Source organism: Vanrija pseudolonga, chromosome 6, assembly GCF_020906515.1.
Source record: "Vanrija pseudolonga chromosome 6, complete sequence".
Taxonomy (NCBI): domain Eukaryota; kingdom Fungi; phylum Basidiomycota; class Tremellomycetes; order Trichosporonales; family Trichosporonaceae; genus Vanrija; species Vanrija pseudolonga.
In genome coordinates this window covers 433090-450955 of record NC_085854.1, presented here as the reverse complement: position 1 = coordinate 450955, position 17866 = coordinate 433090, and the positions used below count along the sequence as shown (strand labels likewise).

General features: G+C 62.6%; 6 protein-coding genes across 6 annotated transcripts; 3 read left to right on the top strand and 3 right to left on the bottom strand.

Moving 5' to 3' along the window:
- Positions 1-5: 5 nt before the first annotated feature.
- LOC62_06G007958 (uncharacterized protein) lies at positions 6-1985 on the bottom strand (the record flags this gene model as incomplete). The annotated part of the gene is made up of 8 exons (XM_062774481.1): positions 6-183; positions 235-355; positions 392-493; positions 614-1016; positions 1064-1239; positions 1279-1530; positions 1577-1598; positions 1638-1985. The coding sequence occupies 8 exons, from the start codon at positions 1983-1985 to the stop codon at positions 6-8; spliced, it is 1602 nt and encodes a 533-aa protein (XP_062630465.1).
- Positions 1986-2266: 281 nt separating this feature from the next.
- On the top strand, positions 2267-3668 carry Zswim2 (E3 ubiquitin-protein ligase Zswim2; the record flags this gene model as incomplete). The annotated part of the gene is made up of 13 exons (XM_062774480.1): positions 2267-2400; positions 2437-2462; positions 2499-2524; positions 2567-2626; positions 2664-2687; positions 2726-2811; positions 2850-2907; positions 2944-3137; positions 3173-3252; positions 3291-3331; positions 3371-3471; positions 3511-3558; positions 3591-3668. 13 exons carry the CDS (start codon positions 2267-2269, stop codon positions 3640-3642), a joined length of 930 nt encoding a protein of 309 aa, XP_062630464.1. The 3' UTR covers positions 3643-3668.
- A 252-nt stretch (positions 3669-3920) lies between these two features.
- Positions 3921-5579, bottom strand: otaA (Ornithine aminotransferase). Its single transcript, XM_062774479.1, has 4 exons — positions 5450-5579; positions 5374-5397; positions 5250-5327; positions 3921-5187 (listed from the first exon to the last, which is right to left on the bottom strand). The coding sequence occupies exons 1-4, from the start codon at positions 5545-5547 to the stop codon at positions 4053-4055; spliced, it is 1335 nt and encodes a 444-aa protein (XP_062630463.1). The 5' UTR covers positions 5548-5579; the 3' UTR covers positions 3921-4052.
- Positions 5580-6547: 968 nt separating this feature from the next.
- ppk30 (Serine/threonine-protein kinase ppk30) lies at positions 6548-10856 on the top strand. The gene is made up of 5 exons (XM_062774478.1): positions 6548-7288; positions 7349-7454; positions 7499-7876; positions 7927-8070; positions 8107-10856. Exons 1-5 carry the CDS (start codon positions 6770-6772, stop codon positions 10728-10730), a joined length of 3771 nt encoding a protein of 1256 aa, XP_062630462.1. The 5' UTR covers positions 6548-6769; the 3' UTR covers positions 10731-10856.
- An 824-nt stretch (positions 10857-11680) lies between these two features.
- On the top strand, positions 11681-15340 carry acu-15_3 (Transcriptional activator protein acu-15). The gene is made up of 2 exons (XM_062774477.1): positions 11681-12275; positions 12350-15340. The coding sequence occupies exons 1-2, from the start codon at positions 12016-12018 to the stop codon at positions 15084-15086; spliced, it is 2997 nt and encodes a 998-aa protein (XP_062630461.1). The 5' UTR covers positions 11681-12015; the 3' UTR covers positions 15087-15340.
- Positions 15341-15468: 128 nt separating this feature from the next.
- On the bottom strand, positions 15469-17647 carry glkA (Glucokinase). The gene is made up of 5 exons (XM_062774476.1): positions 17217-17647; positions 16969-17111; positions 16585-16841; positions 16242-16451; positions 15469-16169 (listed from the first exon to the last, which is right to left on the bottom strand). Exons 1-5 carry the CDS (start codon positions 17393-17395, stop codon positions 15537-15539), a joined length of 1422 nt encoding a protein of 473 aa, XP_062630460.1. The 5' UTR covers positions 17396-17647; the 3' UTR covers positions 15469-15536.
- Between the last annotated feature and the right edge of the window lie 219 nt (positions 17648-17866).

Here is a 17866-nt window from a genome sequence, read left to right as displayed (position 1 = left end):
ACATACTATGAAATGCGATGAAACGAACTGGATGATTGCGTAGATTGCACGGAAATGATGAAACGCGCGCGGGGGCTACTCGCGGCACTGGCACACGGCAGCGCTCCGCGCTGGCCAAAGTGGCCCGTGTACACCATCCACGCCACCTGCTGCCGGGCCTCCTTGAGGCTAGCGGTCGGCACGCTGGAGGGTGTGGTCAGCCACGTTGCCACGGGATCATCGCTGCGCACGTACCCTCCGGTGAAGACTTCGCCGTCGACGGTGACCTGGCCAAGGAACTTGGTAGCGTGGCCGCGGTGCTTGAGAATGAGTTGGGAGTACGTTGGGGAGAGGAGGCCAGAGGCGTGGCAGAAGTCTGGTGGGTGAGCGGAATCACGACTTCGGAACCCACCCTCGAGACGAGCCTGCCAGTCGTGCTGGGTGCCATTATTCGCCACAGACTCGGCTGGGTTGTGGCTAATCTGGCCGCCGGTGGCACAGTCGGCGCCCGGGACTCGGCGATGCGGAGTCCGCCATCGGCGCCGAACTGCACGGGAATCCCGTTGCTGATGTTGATCGGTGTCACTGTGTTGTCAGTTCACTTCGTCTGAGTCAACAACAATGAAAAACTGACCGCTTCTCGGGCGCCGCACGGCGGGGGGAGCTTGCTGCGCGTTCTTCTGGAATAGAGAAGACTGTTGGAGGTAGTCGCTGCTCTGACGGGGCACCTTTGTTCGAGTCACCGGGGGAGGCGAGCACGAAGAGAGCGAGGAGCTGTGCGAAGAGGTCCAGGTGGATCGCGCGTTATTTATCATTGCCAGGAGCTTGCCGATGCCCTCGTGGTTATTCTCGGGATCGTTGTCATCGTCGTCATCGTCGTCGACGTCAATCACGTCCGGGTTCTTGACAACCTCGCGAACACTGTCCCCGTCAGAGTTGTACTCGTCCTCTTCGGCAGTCGGAACGTTAGGCGAGTAGATCCACTTGAGCGCGTCGTCAGCGATACAAGCCGCGAGGGCGTGGTTTTGTGCGTCGACCTGTGACTGTTAGCCGTGGGTGCTTCCTCGGAGAATGTCACACCCACCTTGAGTTTCTTGGGAGCACCAGACCACGTCTTAGACCCGCCGAGCAGCTTGACGACCTCGCGATACTCAGGCGAGTAGCGGTCGTCAGGAAGGACCTTGAACAGGCGATGGGCCGTGATGACGGGGTGCGACGGGGGAAGGATGAGCGTGAGGTGGGCTATGAAGTCGGCGTCGACTGGGGGCTGTTAGCGACAGCATATTTGTCCAGCCTCACTCTGCCCTAAAAGTGTCACCTCCTCGTACTCCCACTGAACCATGGGCTGGAGGTCGGGCGGGAGCGAGTGCAGGAGCACGTTCCACACTCGCGCGGGGTGCTCGGCGGCCATGTTGGGCAGAGTGGGGTCGAGCGCCAGGCGGGGGATGTGGGGGAAGAACGTGTCGCCTGCGAACTGGGGAAGGGTGATGTCGCAGCCTGCTTCGCGGAAGAGGGCCGTGGTGGGGGGTGAGCTGCCGGGTTCGTCCTCGGCTGAGGTGTCAGCTGTGCTACCACGAAGGGCGTCGAGCTGACACACCGTCGGATGACTGGCTATGATCCTGGGAGATGTCAGCATGGAGAATTGATTAGCGTCTCACATCCTCCTTCTCAGAACTGCCAACATTATACAGCGAGGAAAGCGACCATGGATGCTGGGCGCCGAGGACACGCTGCTGGGCGAGCTGGTGCGCCGCAAGCTCTCCCTTCCACGAATACCACCCCTCGTTCTTGTCCCCGTCGTCACCGTCGTCAAGTAAGCCGCGGAACCGGTCAGCAGCGGTGAGGTTATCAGCGACGGAGTGAGCGTTGAGGTCCTTGGTGGGGGGAAGGAGCGGCGGCGGGGCAGTGTCAACTTGGTGTGTGGCGGTCGAGAGGGTGAGGGTGGTCCGGTAAGCCTTGGTGGAGTCACGCTCGCACTCGCGCACGAGGCCAGAGTGGCGCTTCATGTGTGTTAGGTGTAAGAAGAGTAAGAGTGGGTGTGTAGTGGTTGAGTGCTTATTGCTTGATGGTGTGGATGAAGATGAGAGGATGATATGACTGACGGAGATGGGGAAAGACTAGGAAGATGGCTAAATGAGTGTTTCAGGGCCCGTGCCCGCGCCAGCCCAAATGACGCACTAGGCAGGACGCGTTTCACCCCATCCAGTCCAGTCAGCCCTACATATAACACACAACATTGACCGCAACCTTTCTCCACTTCCCGCTTCACCTCTTGAACACCTTCTTGATGGCGTTGGGTTCTAGCGCACCACCAGCCAAGAAGAGGAAGGCGGCCGCATCTACGGATGAGGCGGAGAGCTCGTCGGCTGCTGCGGCGCGCGCCGAGCAGCCGGAGAAGCGCGCATTGAGGGAACGCGCGAAGTGGGTAACATGTTCTCGCAGTCGCTGACCCACCAGGTGTCCCGTCGCCATTGCACAGCGCTGTGAGCTGTAAATATCGTCACACCAGCTGACCCCAGCCCAACGCGTCATGTCGCAGCGTATGGTGTGTCTGCTTCGTCACCCTCAGGACTAGCTGACGCCCCAGTTCATGGTCGACCGAGAGGACACCGGCTCGGCGGAGAACCTAGCATCAGTCTTCAAAGTGGTAGGTTGAAGGTATGCCTGCTACGCTCACCTACCAGCTCGGCTCAACAGGCAACGTCTACGTGGGTTATAGGCGTTTCGACGCGACCTGACCCACCAGACCGTCGAGATCTCCCACCTGCCCAGCTGCGACTGCCCCGACTTCGCGAAGGGTAACTCGCCCTGCAAGCACATCATCTTCATCTTGTGGGTCCTCCTGCACGAGGAAGGTCTGACAACACCAGCCTCAAGGTGCTCAAGGTACCCCTGGGCAGCACAGTGTGGTACCAGCGCGCGCTGTTGGTGGGTTCCTCGTACGCGTCGTCGCTAACCCATCAGACGAGCGAGCTGCGCGCCGTCATGGATGCCGTGCCCGCGGCGGCCGACGTGGCCGTCGCGCCGAGGGTGCGCGCGGCGTTCCTCAAGGCCACGGGGTCAACGCGAGTTGAGGAAGAGGCACCAGCCGAGCCAGAGGACAAGAGCGCGGATGACGAGGGCAAGCGCCTCTCCTCGATCGGCGAGGACTGCCCAGTGTAGGTTACTCCTCTGTGTTGCGCTGACCTGCCAGGTGCTTCGAGGAGATGAGCGAGGCAGAGCACGCCGCCAACGGGCTAGTCTTCGACCTCTCCGACGGGGGGTGCGGCAAGCGTCAGTTGTGCGTTCCGCGTCACATAGCTGACCCGCAGCCCTCCACGCGCAGTGTTTCGCCATGTGGTCACAAACAGCCGTGGGTTTGCAACAAACGTCCGCCAAGCTAACCCGCCAGCGCGCAAAGTCAGCGCCCGCCACCTGCGTGTGGTGCCGCAGTGCGTGGAAGGCGACACCGAAGCCGAACGCCGACGCCGAGGTCGGATACTCTGGCGGATAGTAGGTAGTGAGACCCTTGGTTGGTTACCTGACACCCAGCCTCAACCTCGCCGAGCTGGCTGGCGTCTCGCGCGAGCGCGATACCTCGTGAGTTTGGTCGTGGGCTCTGCTGACGACAGGTCGTATTACCAGGGGATTAATTGGAGGAAGCGAAACCGCGACTATGACTAGTGTAACCATTCAACCTTTCAACCATGTACATATCCATACAGCGTGTCCTGTGATGTATCCATACCGCGCGTCCTGGGCGGTCAGTTGCCGCCGGGCGGACCACAACACCCCTACCCCGCTGCACGCGCGTTATCCGCCCACCTCGTGCCGGTGTTCACCGATCCTCACCGGCCTGACCGGCTCGAAGATAGCGAGCGACCCTTGCCAATGCCACCCTGATCGCTCGCACCGCCGTACGCGCGCGTATCGCCCCTTGCCCTCGCACTCGCCAAGACTGTCTCCAAATAACTGGTTCATAATAACATGCTATGGGGTACTACTACAGTGAAGTCCTGTCCCGTACTAGTACATGGGCTGCGGCGGCTAGCCAGCTCGCCCTCTACACGCGCTCGCTGTCTACGCGTACGCGCTTAGTGGTGCTCGCCGTCGCCGGGGATGACCTCGAGCGTGTCGAGCTCGGCGAGCGACTCGCCAATGATCTTGACGGCCTTGCGGACGTCCTCCTCCGAGATGACGAGGGGAGGGGCGAAGCGGATAATGTTAACGTGGGTGGGCTTGGCGAGGAGGCCCTTGCTCTTCATGAGCAGGCAGAGCTGCCACGCGGTGCGGCCCTTGGTCGACTTGGTCTCGTCAATCACAACACCGTTGAAGAGACCGCGACCGCGGATCGTCGTGACGAAGGGCGAGTTGAGGTCCTTGACGCCCTGGCGGAAGATCTCGCCCAGGCGCTGGGAGCGCTCGGCGAGCTTCTCGTTGACAAGAACATCAAGAGCAGTGATGGCGACGGCACAGCCGAGGGGGTTGCCGCCGTACGTCGAGCCGTGCTCTCCAGGCTTGATAGTGAGCATGATCTCCTTGTCGGCGAGCACACACGACACGGGGTACATGCCGCCCGAGAGCGCCTTGCCGAGGATGACCATGTCGGGGCGGACGCCGTCCCACTCGTGGCAGAGCATCTTGCCGGTGCGGCAGAGACCAGTCTGGATCTCGTCGCAGATGAAGAGCACGTTGTGCTTCTTGCAGATCTCGGCAATCTTGGCGAGGTAGCCGTCGTCGGGGACGTAGATACCGGCCTCACCCTGGATGGGCTCGACGAGGAAGGCGGCGACCTCGTCGCCGTACTTGGCGAGCGCGGCCTCGAGGTCCTCGGGGTGGTTGTAGCGGATGACCTTGGAGTCGACGACGGGGCCGACGTTGTCAAGGAAGGGACCGAAGCCGTTACGCGACTCGGGGTCGGTCGACATGGAGATGATGCCGATCGTGCGGCCGTGGAAGTTGCCGTCGACAGAGAGCACCTTGGCCTTGCCCTCTGGGATGCCCTTCTTCTCGTAGCCCCACTTGCGGGCGAGCTTGATGGCCGTCTCGACGGCCTCGGCACCAGTGTTCATCGGCAGAACCATCTCGTAGCCGAACATCTTGGTCACCTTCTCGGCGAAGGGGCCGAGGCCGGTCGAGTAGAAGGCGCGCGACGAGAGCGTGAGCTTGGACGCCTGGGTGACGAGCGTCTTGAGGATCTCGGGGTGGCAGTGGCCCTGGTTAACGGCGCTTTGGGCGTGTCAGATAGGCTCTTGATAGCGGTAAAGCGCGGCCGGCGCGAGAAGACTCACGAGTAGGCGGCAAGGAAGTCGAGGTACTCGTTTCCCTCGGGGTCCCAGACGTGGGCGCCCTCTCCACGCTCGAAGACGCTGCAAAATGTTAGCTGGGTCGTGACGAACCCTCCGCTGTACGCACACAGGGAGCGGGTGGTAGTTGTGGCTGTTGGGGTCAGCTCGAGCTCGGGCACCACGGGCCGCGTCGCGCCACTCACGCAGAGTACTCGGACTCGAGGTTCATAATCTCCTGGGTCGTGTACTTGGCCTTGGAGGGGCCAGTCGAGGCGTTGGCGGGGGTAGCGATGGGGGCCATGGTGTCTATTTTTCTTGTGCTGGTCGTGAGTGAGTGAATGGGGAGAGTGGATGATGCATGCTCTGGGTGTTTTATATTCCAGAGGCAGGCAGGCAGTCGTGGAGCGGCCGGGCGGGGCACATACTGGGGTGTCGTTCTGGGTCACCTTGGCGCGTATCAGGCGCATAAGCGCGGTATGCGCGCTGGGTGAAACCCTGCTAAGCCAGGCAGCCTGGCAGGTGATCAGCGCAAAAATGGGCCACTAGCGGGTGAAAAGCCCACTGTGCAAGATCCGAAGCAGCCGCGTCATAAGCGAGGGTGGGTTCAAGCCCGATACCGCGGACAAGCGCGCAGCAGCAATCACTCGTGTGCGCCGGCAGCGTCGGGCGGGTGTCGGCGTGCAGTGCCGCCGAGGCCGCGTGGAACCCGCAAGCAACTCTGGCGCCTAGGCGCGCGTATAGCAGCCGGCGGAAGGCCATCGTTGCTTCTGACTTTTTAGTCGCCCACTGGCCACCACTGGCCACTGGCTGGCTGGGTGCGATAAGGCGACCACCTCTCTGGGGCCCATTGCAAGCCGCCGGCTGGACGAGGCATGCGATCACTCACCCCACCGCCCACACACACCATCTCACACCACACACACCCCCCCACGCTAGGGCGACTCGGCTTTCCGGCCGATGTGTCTTATCTTACTCAATGTCTCATGCATACGCGCTGCTCACTCTACTTGATCTCGACAATTGTAGGATCACAAGACACGCGACAACATCTTCCCCCCTTGTTACGTCATCTACAACCGTCCACTGATACATTACTCCACGTCATAAACCACGTGGCATTCCCTCATCACTCCAGCGCGGCATGCGGCACGCAGCAGCGGCGTCGGTGGCGCGGGGCAACTGAACGCACCACCAAGCCACGCTCACGCTGTGCGGGCAGCAGTCGGCCAGCAGGAGCAGTCAGTGATGATGCGTGGTGTGTGCCGCCCTACTGCCGCTTCGTCTTGGCTCAACTGCGACCACTTCTCTTGGCTCCAACTCTAGCACACCATCACAAATCTCGCTCATCTCCAAAGATACGATACACGGCGAGCATCTCTTTGCTCTCTCACCCACTCCCCTTGTCTGCATAAGCGCGCGGACACGCTCCACGCCTTATAGCACGCCCCCCCCGACACGGCTAGCCTCCTCGTCAACCTCCGTCCCGTGCGCTGCTCGGGCCCTCCAAGGTCGACGCCGGAGCGATGTACGCCTCGGGACACGCCCCAGCTTATGGTGCACCGCCGGTCAACTACCCCGTCCGTCCGGGCCCGGGATTCGTCCCTCCTCAGCATCATGGTGGCATGTACGCGCCGGGCGTCATGAGCCCGCCACAGCAGTACGCTGCACAGCCGGCAGGGTACCGACCATCGGCGGCGGCGTATGCTGGCGGCGGCGGCTTCCAGCAGCAACAGGCGGCTCCTCTTCCTCCGCCTCCGCAGCAGCAGGCGCAGCACCCGGCTCCCCGGCACAAGGGCACGCTGCCGCCCGGCCAGATGGTCAAGGTCGGCAACAACGTCGTCCGCGTCGAGCGGTATCTGTCCGAGGGCGGGTACGCCCACGTCTACCTCACCAGCTCGGACAAGCCAATCTACCCACCACCGCGGGGGAGCACGCCCAAAGGCAGGTGGGGGGAGAAGGGGTTCACCGAGCACTGCCTCAAGCGCATCGCGTTCAAGGACGAGGCCGTCTGGGCCGACGTGAGCAAGGAGATCGAGGTCATGGTGCGTTTGTGGCTGGCAGTGTCTGACACGTTGGCGCCGGGGAGCTGCTGACGCGGATAGAAATCACTCCCGCCATCTCCGCACCTAGTGCAGTTTCTCGACTCGGCACACAACCGCCTGCCGAACGGCACACACGAGGTGTTTATCCTTATGGAGTTTTGTTCGGGTTCGTGTCGCGTGCGCCTGGTTGAGACGAGCTGACGTGCCCAGGTGGTGGCATCATCGACCTTTTGAATAAGCGGCTTCGAGACAGGCTCAAGGAGATTGAAATCCTCAACATCTTTACAGACGTATGCGAGGCCGTTGCGGCCATGCACGCTTGCTCGCCCCAGCTCCTGCATCGCGACTTGAAAATCGAGAATGTCCTCTCACATCCGCTCCACGCCGCGCCGACACCTGGACGACCGACGCCGTTGACGTTCAAGCTGTGCGACTTTGGCTCCACCACATTCCCGGCCGCGCACCCGCCCACGTCCAAGGCGCAGGCCGATGCCCTGGCTGCCGATCTGAACAAGCACACGACCCTGCAGTACCGCAGTCCAGAGATGGTCGAGCCAATGCTCGGCTGGGCTGTCGGTCTCCCAAGTGGTAGGCATAGTTGTTTATCGATACGCGACGATGGCTGATACCTGCCACAGACGTCTGGGCACTCGGCGTGCTGCTCTACAAACTCTGCTACTACACGACGCCGTTCGAAGAGCATGGTACCCTTGCCATTGTTAATGCAAAGTACACATTCCCCCAGTTCCCCATCTACTCGCCCAAGCTCCAGCACCTAATTGGTATGTTGCAGCAAAGCCTGCCCAGCTAACCCCCAGCATCCATGCTCGTCGAACACCCCGCGCGCCGACCGACCGTATTCGAAGTTCTCAAAGTCGCTCACGAGATGAGCGGCACACGCCCACTGATAGACTACCCCGCACCTAATCGTAATATCCGTGCATCTGGTTTCCAACAGGCACCGCCAAAGCCGGCGGCAGACAAGCACAACTCGCTCGACTTTACAGACGCCAAGGCGTCAGCGAGCGCGGCAGCGGCAGAGCCTTCGCTCGCCAGCACCATCACTCCACAGCGCCGTGGTCGGCCCAACAGAGATTCCATGTCGGCCAGCCAGCCACCGCAGATCGGACGGCTGCCACCAATGCCGCAGTTGCCCCCTGGCGTCACGGCATCGGCGTCGCCGGTTGCTGCGCCGGCGCAGCTAACCAAGCCCAAGTTGCAGGTCACGGGCGACAAGCCAGCGCCGTCGACCAGCCCTGTCAAGAGCATGTACGGAGCCGTTGGAGGCTTTGCCGGCGCCAAACCTCGACCGCAAAGCTCCTACATGCCATCCAAGCCAGTCTTACAGAGACTCAATGTCACTGGCGGCGAACAGCCAAAACGCAACACGCCGTCGCCGCAGACTGGAATGGATGCCTTTGGCCTGCCGTCGAAGAGCAACAAGCCAGCGCCGTCGCCCGGCGGGTTCGGCGATGCGTTTGGCGCGCCGATCAAGTCGCCCGCGAGTGCCAACACCCCTGGAGGGTTCAGCGACTCGTTTGGTTCGGCCAGGACCACGCCGGTGGCTTCTCGGCAGTTTAGCGATTCCTTCGGAGGCAGCTTCACATCGAGCTCGGCTTCCCGACAACCTCCACCACCCACACTGCCTGCAGGTGTATCAGGCTTCGGCGACTCCTTCACTGGTGGTACAAAGCCCAAGCCGCCATCGCCAACGACCGTACAGAAGCCCCCATCGCCTGTCGTCCGCCCGCCATCACCAAAGCCCGTCCCTGCTGGCGAGCTCACGTTCGAGCAGCGCTTCCCCTCTATCGACGACCTCGAAGGCGAGAAGTCGGCCACGCCCCCTCCCACATCACCGAAACCCACCCATGCCAAGCGCCCATCTATTGTCAAGGCCAACCTTACAGGAGGGAACCTTGGCGTCTCGCACTCGCACACGTTGCCCGAGACCATCAAGCCAATCCCGCGGTCGACCCAGGTCACGGGCACGGCGTTCAAGGCGGACCAAAACCTCCGACCGCCTCTCGAGGCCGACTCGGGCGAGCCTTCCCCTACGGCCGACTACTTGGACCTGTTAGGTGACGATGACGAAGAGCCCCCAAGCCGCGCCAACAACGACTTCTTGGGCGACGACGAGGGGTCATCGCAAGTGCTTTTGCCTTCGCTCAGGCCGCAGCTGTCCAACCAGAAGACGTCGGGGTCGCGCTTCGGCGTCACACCTCCCGTTGTCGCTCCCAAGCCAGCTGCCGTGTCAGCTGCACCCATTGCGGCACCTACCTTGACCAAGACGGAAGCCACGCCCACCAAGCTGGAGGGAGCGGCACAGCGTGCCACGTTACCTCCCATCTCTGCCGTTCGCCCTTCCAGAAACTTCAACTCGGAGCAGTGGTCTCCTCTCGAAGCCATGCGGAACGGCAACAACCGGAACGCGCCGCCGATTCGTCCGCCGTCACCATCGCCTCCGTCCACGGCAAACAAGCCCACGTATTCGTCTCTCGAGATAGACTCGAGCGACGACGAGGCGGTGCCAGAAGACGCGTATCGTACAGAGCACCGCCCATCGTCAGGATCGCAGGAGCACGGCTCGCAGTCTCCTGGAGTTTCAAGACGTAGATCTTGGTTTGAGCAGCCACTGCCGTCGCCGGGGCTTACGTCGTCTGGGCGATCACGACCCCAAACCATGTACGGTGGACCCACGAGCCCACCGGTCTCTGCGTCAACAGCCGACGCTGCCGAGCCGAGTCATGCTCGACGTGGCAGCATCAACGACATGGTCTCTCGCTACGAATCCTTGTCGACTGGACCTACGTCTCCAAAGAAAGACACATCCGTCCTATCGGCAAACGGACACGGGCACGGTCGACCTCCGAGTGGGGTTGCGCGTAAACCAAGCCTTGTACACAAGCCTCCCCCCACGGTCGCTGCCAAGCCTCAAGCGCTGCGCAACAACCCCAGTAACACCGCTGATAGGGTATCGTCGGCACCGGGAGCGGGCCCGGCAAGCCGCGACGACGCGTCGTCGGTTCCGGCCAGCGGCATGGCGCCATCGTCACGTCCTCCCCCTGCTACGCAGCCCAAGCCCGCCTCGCTTCGACAAGCCGTCAAGCATGGCGACATGCCCCAGGTGGATGGTTACTCCAAGTCGTCGTCTGGGCGTTCGTTCCCAGTGGTACGACCGGCGGCCGGCTTCGGGAAACCCGAACAGAAGGGAGCCGGCGGCACCGGTTCGGCGGATCAGAGCACGAGAGTCCGCAGCAGCAGCAGCGTCGGTGGCACGGTTCCAGCCGCAGCTACAGTGCCGCCTGTTCGACGTGGCAGTGGCAGCTCGAGTCGATCGTCGAGCCCCGAGAAGCAGCAACCTGTCAATCTCTTGATCCAGCGCTGGAACAAGGGCGAGGTCAAGGGAAAGCATGGAGCCGGCGCCGGTCCCGGCCAGCACTAGGGGTCTGTCTGTTGTGGCTGTCTTTTTTTCTCCCTTTCCTGCAGCCCGCATAGGCAGAGATATGCCTCGGCCGTGAGCGCGGCTAGAATCGGGTTGGGTCGTACGAGCATGCAGTGTTGTATCGGCATAGATTACGCCAGAAGCGCTTTGGTTTTTCTGTTTTACCGATTGGAAAGTCAGAAGCCCGAGGGGGAGGGTCTTGGCTGACGCTGTAGGTCGGCTAGTCGGCGTGCGTGGCGCGGTGGCTCGGAGACGAGACGGTGAGGGCAGGGCGTGTCCGGGACCCATGATGCAAGGCCTTTCCGGTGCTCACGGCTCGCTGGCTCGCTGGCTCGTGGCTCGGCTCGCGGCCCAGAAGCTCCAATGGAAGCGAGTTTTGGCATGTGGGCAAGCATGTGACCCTGGGGGGGCAAGCAGCGAGCGAGTGTGGAAATCGCGCTCATGGGTGAGTGGGGGCGGGGGCGGGCTCGCTCGCCGGCGGCGCTTGTGCAGCAGTGACGAGCTTCGGGCATCGGTGACTGCAGTAAAGTGATACTGGCAGGCATTTGACGCCGGCTTAGGCCCGACTTGAGCCGGGCTGGGCTGAAATGCCATTTCATTTTGCTCCCGTGTGTGTGTCGCCGCGCCTTGACCACTGTAGCCGACAGGCCGCGGAGGCGTGTGGCTGGCAGGCAGGCAGGCGGTGTGATAGCAGCCGTGGCCGTCCCACCCCACGCAGACCCATGCCACAACTGGCTGCCAGTCCAGTCATGACATACACGGCTTGAGTCAGTTGTCCGTTGGTCGACGCCGCCGCCGCTGTCCCTCCCCCTTTGCGCCCATTAAAAGTCATCATCATTGCGGCCACTTTGGACCAGCCAGACTGCATCACATATCTCACTCTGACTTATCGGCTTTTCAAAAAAGGCCCACGCGCCCACGCCGACATCGAAGAGCAAGGACCGACCGACGACGACGACGACGACGACGACAACAGCTGCTAGCCATCCAGGCTATTGCAACTAAACTAGGTCGTATAGAGTCGCATCAGCCGACTCAAACTCGTTCACTCACTCCACGCCACACGGCCCACGGCGGTACTACTACTACTACTACTACTACTCGCATCACACACTACTACAACGACCAGACTTGTTGCCCATCTCACCGACAACGACGCCCCCCCTCCCACCGCAGCAGCAGCAGCACCTTCCGCATCCATCATCCCATTCCATTCCAGCCAGCCGCCAGCACAGACACGGCGTGACACACGCCCCACCTTGTTGCTCCTGCTGCTGCGGGCACAATGTCCATGTCCACCCCCGAAAGCGACACGAGTCCGCGGCCGCCAGGCGGCAGCGGCGCCCGTTATGGCTTCCTCGGCGCCGGCACGGGCACGGGCTCTGGCTCGTCGCGCCGCGCGTCGGGCGCAAACTCGCCAGGAGAGACAAAACCTACCATCCCGGGCATCAACGGGCCGACGCGCACCCCGTCGGCGTCCGAGCTCGCTGCCGAGGCCGAGGCCAAGCGGCGTAAAGTGCAGCGCGCGTGCGATGTGTGTCGAAGGTGAGTGCGGCGGGCTTGTGGGACGGAATTGTTGCGTGCGCGATGATGGGATGATGACTCACGCGCCACCACAGGAAGAAGATTCGCTGCGAGGGCCCGATGAACTCGAACTCGGCGAGCAAGTGCGCAAACTGCCAGGAATACGGCCTCGAGTGCACCTACGTCGAGGCGGCCAAGCGCCGCGGCCCGCCCAAGGGGTACATCGAGACCCTTGAGCAGCGCTGTGGCCGGCTCGAGCGCCTGCTCAATCAGCTTCACCCCAATCTTGATGTCGTGTCGACCGTGGGGCCCACGCCGGACCGCGACGACTTTGACCTCGGCAGCTACCAGGAGCAGCTGCGCGCGCTCGCCATCCCGCCGTACCCCGCGCTCAAGGCGGCGCCGGCCATCGACCCAGGCTCAGCGATTGGCAGCTCGCCGCAGACTGCAGCGGCGGCGCCGAGCCCCCCACCCCGCGTGCTTGGCCCCGCGCCGTGGCAGCACCACGAGCGTGATCCCAACCGGCCTCCAGATGACGAAGTCGAGGCCGGTGAGCACAGCCGCCTCGCGCACGCCATGATCAAACTGAACATACGAGACCACGAGGCCTTCCGCTTCCACGGCAAGGCGTCGGGCGCGCATCTCGTCAGACTGGTCAACGAGCTCAAGTACTCGGAGGCCGATGTCACCTTCTTTGAGCGCCTCAACTCGTCCCGCAGGACAGAGTACTGGATGGTGCCCGAGTGGGAAAAGGTCATCGCGACGGAGAATGTCCACCCATTAGACTACTCTATCTGGCCCGACGAGGACCTGGCAAGTCGCCTGATCGACGGATACTTTGAACACATCAACCCCATGATGCCGCTCCTCAACCGCTCCATCTTCACCCGCCAGTACCAGTCTGGGCTCTGGAGCACAAATTCCGAGTTTGCAAAGATGTGTCTGATGGTGTTTGCCAACGGCGCACGCTACACGGACGACGAGAGAGTCTACTGGCCCGCAGACTGCGCAACGACAGAAGAAGGCCGCGAGCGCCTCCGCAACGACCGCGACGGTACCCTCAAGTACTCTGCCGGCTGGGTCTATGTCCGCGCCGTTATCAAGATGGGCAAGTCGTGGCTCCAGGGCCCTAGCCTTCTCGACCTGCAGATCACGGTGCTCGTGTGCCTGTTCCTCAATGGCAGTGCCGTCCCCCACCTCGCTTGGCTCGTCGCTGGGTCGGGTATCCGCCAAGCCCAGGAAATCGGCATCCATGTGCGCTCAACAATGGTCCACACAAACCCCATCGACCGTGCACTCTACAACCGCGCCTTCTGGTGTCTGTACCACTTTGACCGTCTTAGCTGTGCAGCTATTGGCCGGTCCGTCGCCATCCAAGACTCTGACTTTGACGCCGACTACCCTATTCCTGTTGATGACGAGTACTGGGACACGGGTGACCCGGACCGCGACTTCAAGCAGCCGCCAGGCCTGCCCCCAGACCCCGCGATCGCTGCCTTCACTCACCTCCTCAAGCTCGACCACGTCCTCGGCGCTGCCCTCCGGACAATCTATGCCGTCAACAAGCTCCCCGAGCACGGACCCGACCAGCGTGCCATTGTCGTCGAGCTCGACAGCGCGCTCAACGCCTGGGCCGACTCGGTGCCCGACAACCTCCGCTGGGACCCTACGCGCGCCGACAAGCGCCTGTTTGAGCACTCTGCTGTCCTCTACGCCCACTACTACTACGTCCAGATCCTCATCCACCGACCGTTCATTCCGACCCGCAAGCACCCCGAAAACGTCGGCTTCCCCTCCCTCGCCATCTGCAGCAACGCCGCCCGCTCCATTTGCAACATTCTCGACGCCGTACTCCGCCGTGGGCGCCAGTACGGCACGCTTCCTGGCCACGCCGTGTCGATTGCATTCGCGCTCCCGGCGTCGACTGCGGCCATTGTGCTCCTCATGAACGTGTACGCCGTTCGCCAGCGCCAAAACGAGCGCGACAGGTGCATGAACGACGTCAAGCGCGTCATTGCCGCCCTCAAGGAGATGGAGCTCACTTGGCGCCAGGCCGGCAAGATGACAGACTTGATCACCGAAGTCGCCCGCGAGTCCACAGGCGACTTCAAGGGCATGGAGAACGTCTCGCCCAACACGAAGAGGTCGCATGATGAGGCATCCGACCCACCCCCTTCAGTCGGCACACCTGGCGCACCAGAATTCGGCCCCTTTGCCACAAGTGTCCTTGCTCATCAGCAAGCACACGCCGCGTACGAGCAGGGCACGGGCGGCCAGACGCTCGACTGCCTCCCTGGTCAGAGCCAGCAGGGTACACCACAAACACAGCACCCGACACCCGTGGACCCCAACGGCCACGCCCCGGGCGCCAGCTCCGGGCCGAGTGCATCGACCTCGGATTCCACGGCGCCCCCGACGCCTGGCTTTATCGCAGCGGTCACCGGCCAGGGTGGTGCGGCGTGGGGAAGCGGCGGTGGCTTCCCGGGCATGCCCGGCAGCGAGGCTGTCATGGCCGCTCCCGACTTCTTCGACGCGGGCGACCTCCACAACCTCAACTACGCCGTCATGAACTTTGACATGCTGGGCGACTCGTCGAGCCCCGAGTTCTGGACACAGCTGCTGCGGCAGCAGTCTGGCGGCCTGCCGATCAGCAACGGCATTGTCGGGAGCATGCCTGGCCTGGGCGGCGGGCTGGCTCCCAACGGCCCCAACCCTTCTGCGTCCCAGCCCGGCCCGGGACAGCAGCAGCCCAACTGGAACTTCTTGCCCTGGCTGCCGACGGATATCCAGCCGGAGCAGCAGCAGGCGGCGCAGCAAGGCCGGCGGCAGTAAGCGCCCTTCAAGGTGCATTGTACCGAGTGCGAGCGGAGCGGCCAACGTGCCGCCACAGTTTCTTGGGATTTAGACGGTGCTTGTGTAAGACGAGAAGGATTTGCAGGGATTCGATAGACCTCGTGTATAACATGCAGCGTGTATTGTGACGTATGGCCGGCGGTTTGCGTTTGAGAGGGGATGATTTGGTTTGTTACTACGTCGTCGTCGTTGTCAAGGGACTGGCCGGCGGGCGGCATGACGATCGATTACACACCTGACTAAGGAGACTGACATGACGGGAGGGATCGGACTGCCGAACGTCGCGGCAAGTTGGCATCGACCACCTCGGCTGTCCGAGTATCAAGCACTGCACCCTCGTGCACCCCTGTTACCCCCCCTGCCTCGAACACGACTGCATGCACGAAGCTACTTTCGCCGCCTGGGGGCGATTATACCGCGTTACGATATTTACACTTTACGTCCGTGGGCCGCGGCGGCCTTCTTGGCAGTCAGCGCGCCGAGGGCGGCGCCGACGCCCGAGCCGTCCTTTGCGAGGCCGATGGTGATCTTCTTCTCCGTCTCCTCGCCGAGGACTTGCCGCAGGGCGCCGCGGACGCGCTTCTCAAAGTTGGGCAGGAACTCTGCGACCGAGCCGTCGACGCCGACGTCGATGGTCTGCGCCTCCTCCTTGCGCCTGTTGGGAGCGGTGTGGAGCACGATCGCGGCAATGGCCGTCGCGGAGAGCGTGCACGCGCGGTCGGCGACAATGTTGACGGCCCAGCGCACGAGCGGCGCATCCGAGTCACGCACGTTCGCCACGTCCACCTTGAGGTCGTCGATGATGGCCGCCTTGACCTCGTCGTCCGTCTTGGCGCCCTCCACCTTGGACACAAAGGCTGCGTCAAAGCCGTAGTGCGTGTTGAGGATATCCGAGCTGTGGCCGTCAAACAGCAGCGACGAGTCGATCAGGAACAGCAAAATGTTGCGCGTAATCTCGCCAAGGTACATGCCCGAGACCATCTTCTCGAATGCCTGCTTGCGCGGGTTGATCGACTCGCGGTCAAGCTTGTTGTCAAAGATGGAGACGGGGAGGCAGCGGCGCTGGGGCGGGTTAGCCTAGGCGCATATCGTTGTGGCCGTGCACGCGTGCACGGCCGACACACCCCCACTCACCTTGTTGTCAAATGCTCCCCACTCAGTGTTGACAATCATGTACTCGCCCGCGTGCTCGCCGCCCTTCTCGAGCTCGGCAACCTTGTCCTTGCCAAGCTTCTTGATGGTGCTCGTGCGGTCAATGTACGCGCCGTTGGTGCCCGTGCCGAAGATGGCGCCGATGAGGGCGGGGCCGTTCTGGTATGACCTGGAGAGGAGGGTGCCGACGGTCTGGGCGGGCGTGTTAGTGTGGGGTTCCGCAACGCAACATGACGGCTTCTCGCGCCCCCGCGCATGCTTCTATTCCTCCCGAGCCCCATCGCCAGCCGCAAGCCACACCCTCTCGCCCGGCTCCGCTACTCACGTCATTAACCAGCGCCACACACTTGACGTGGATATGCTTGCGGTCAAACGCGTCCTGGAGGAGCTTGACAACGTCGTTGCCGACCGCGTTCTTGGCGTTGAACCCCTTGGTCCAGGTGAGCAGCTTGCCTCTGTCCAGGGCCGTCTGCTCGACGGGGAACGAGAACGTGAAGCCGAGCAGCAGGGGCTCGTTGCCCTCGGGCTGCAGGTCGCTGCCAATGTCGGTCAGGAAGGCGTCGACCGAGTCGGCGATGTAGTCTGGTCATGAGTCAGCGGGGGAGGACGACGGTGAACACGGAGGGCGTCGGCGTCGATCGAGCTCGGCACACCGGCCAGCTCCTTGCCGCGCACACTCTCGCGGCCCTCACGCTCGCCGTCGACTCACCAAACAGCACGCGCGCCTGGCCCTGCTTCAACTCCTCCGACACCTTGTACTTTTGCTGCTTGATGTCAAACTTGTTGTTGCCGTGCAGGCGGACCTCGCACACGCGGAGGTTGGTGCCTCCAAGGTCGAGGGCGAGGAAGGTGCTGTGGGCGTGTGTGAGCTGCGTCGGCTCCATCCATCGCATCGCGGCGGAGCATCGCACGCCGTGTCTGGCGAGCTCGGCTGGCCGCGCCCCGCGCCCCACTCACCCTTGCTCCGAGCCATCCGGAACGCCGGGCACAAAGGTCGGCACCATGGCGACGTCCTCGCCGTAGTTTGTCAGGCCTGCATCGAGCTCCTGCTTGAAGAACTCGACAATCTCGCACAGCTTGTCCTCCTTGAGCAGGAAGTAGGGCTCGATCGTCTTTGTGATTTCCGGGAGGGGCATGATGGGCGATGTGTGCTGGGGTGGAGCGTGTCGATTGAAGTCAATGGAGGCCTAGATCCCGAGCTGTTGGCTGTTGGAGGATGATGGCTGTTTGTTGTGCACGAGTTTGACCAGAGAATCACAAAGCCACAATGGAAACGAGAAGGAAGGCAACAGAGCGAGGATGACTGGGCGGTTTGGCTGGCTGGAGATGCAGAGTGAGTGGGTGAGCGACGTCACTGAATGCTGCCGCTGACTGCCTGCCTCCTCTGCCGCAAAGTCTGTGCGACCCCCGCTTCCAGTGGGTGCCTCGTACCCATCTCGACACTTTTAACTGGGGGGTTGCCAGACCTGGGGCAGGGATCACACGCATCTCGTAAGGGTATCCACGGCTCACTGTTGGCCGTTGCCGCCGCGGTGGAGGCAGCCTCTGGCCACTCAAGCCAATCGCAGACTCCAACGGTCTGGCCATGTGACATGACGACACGACAC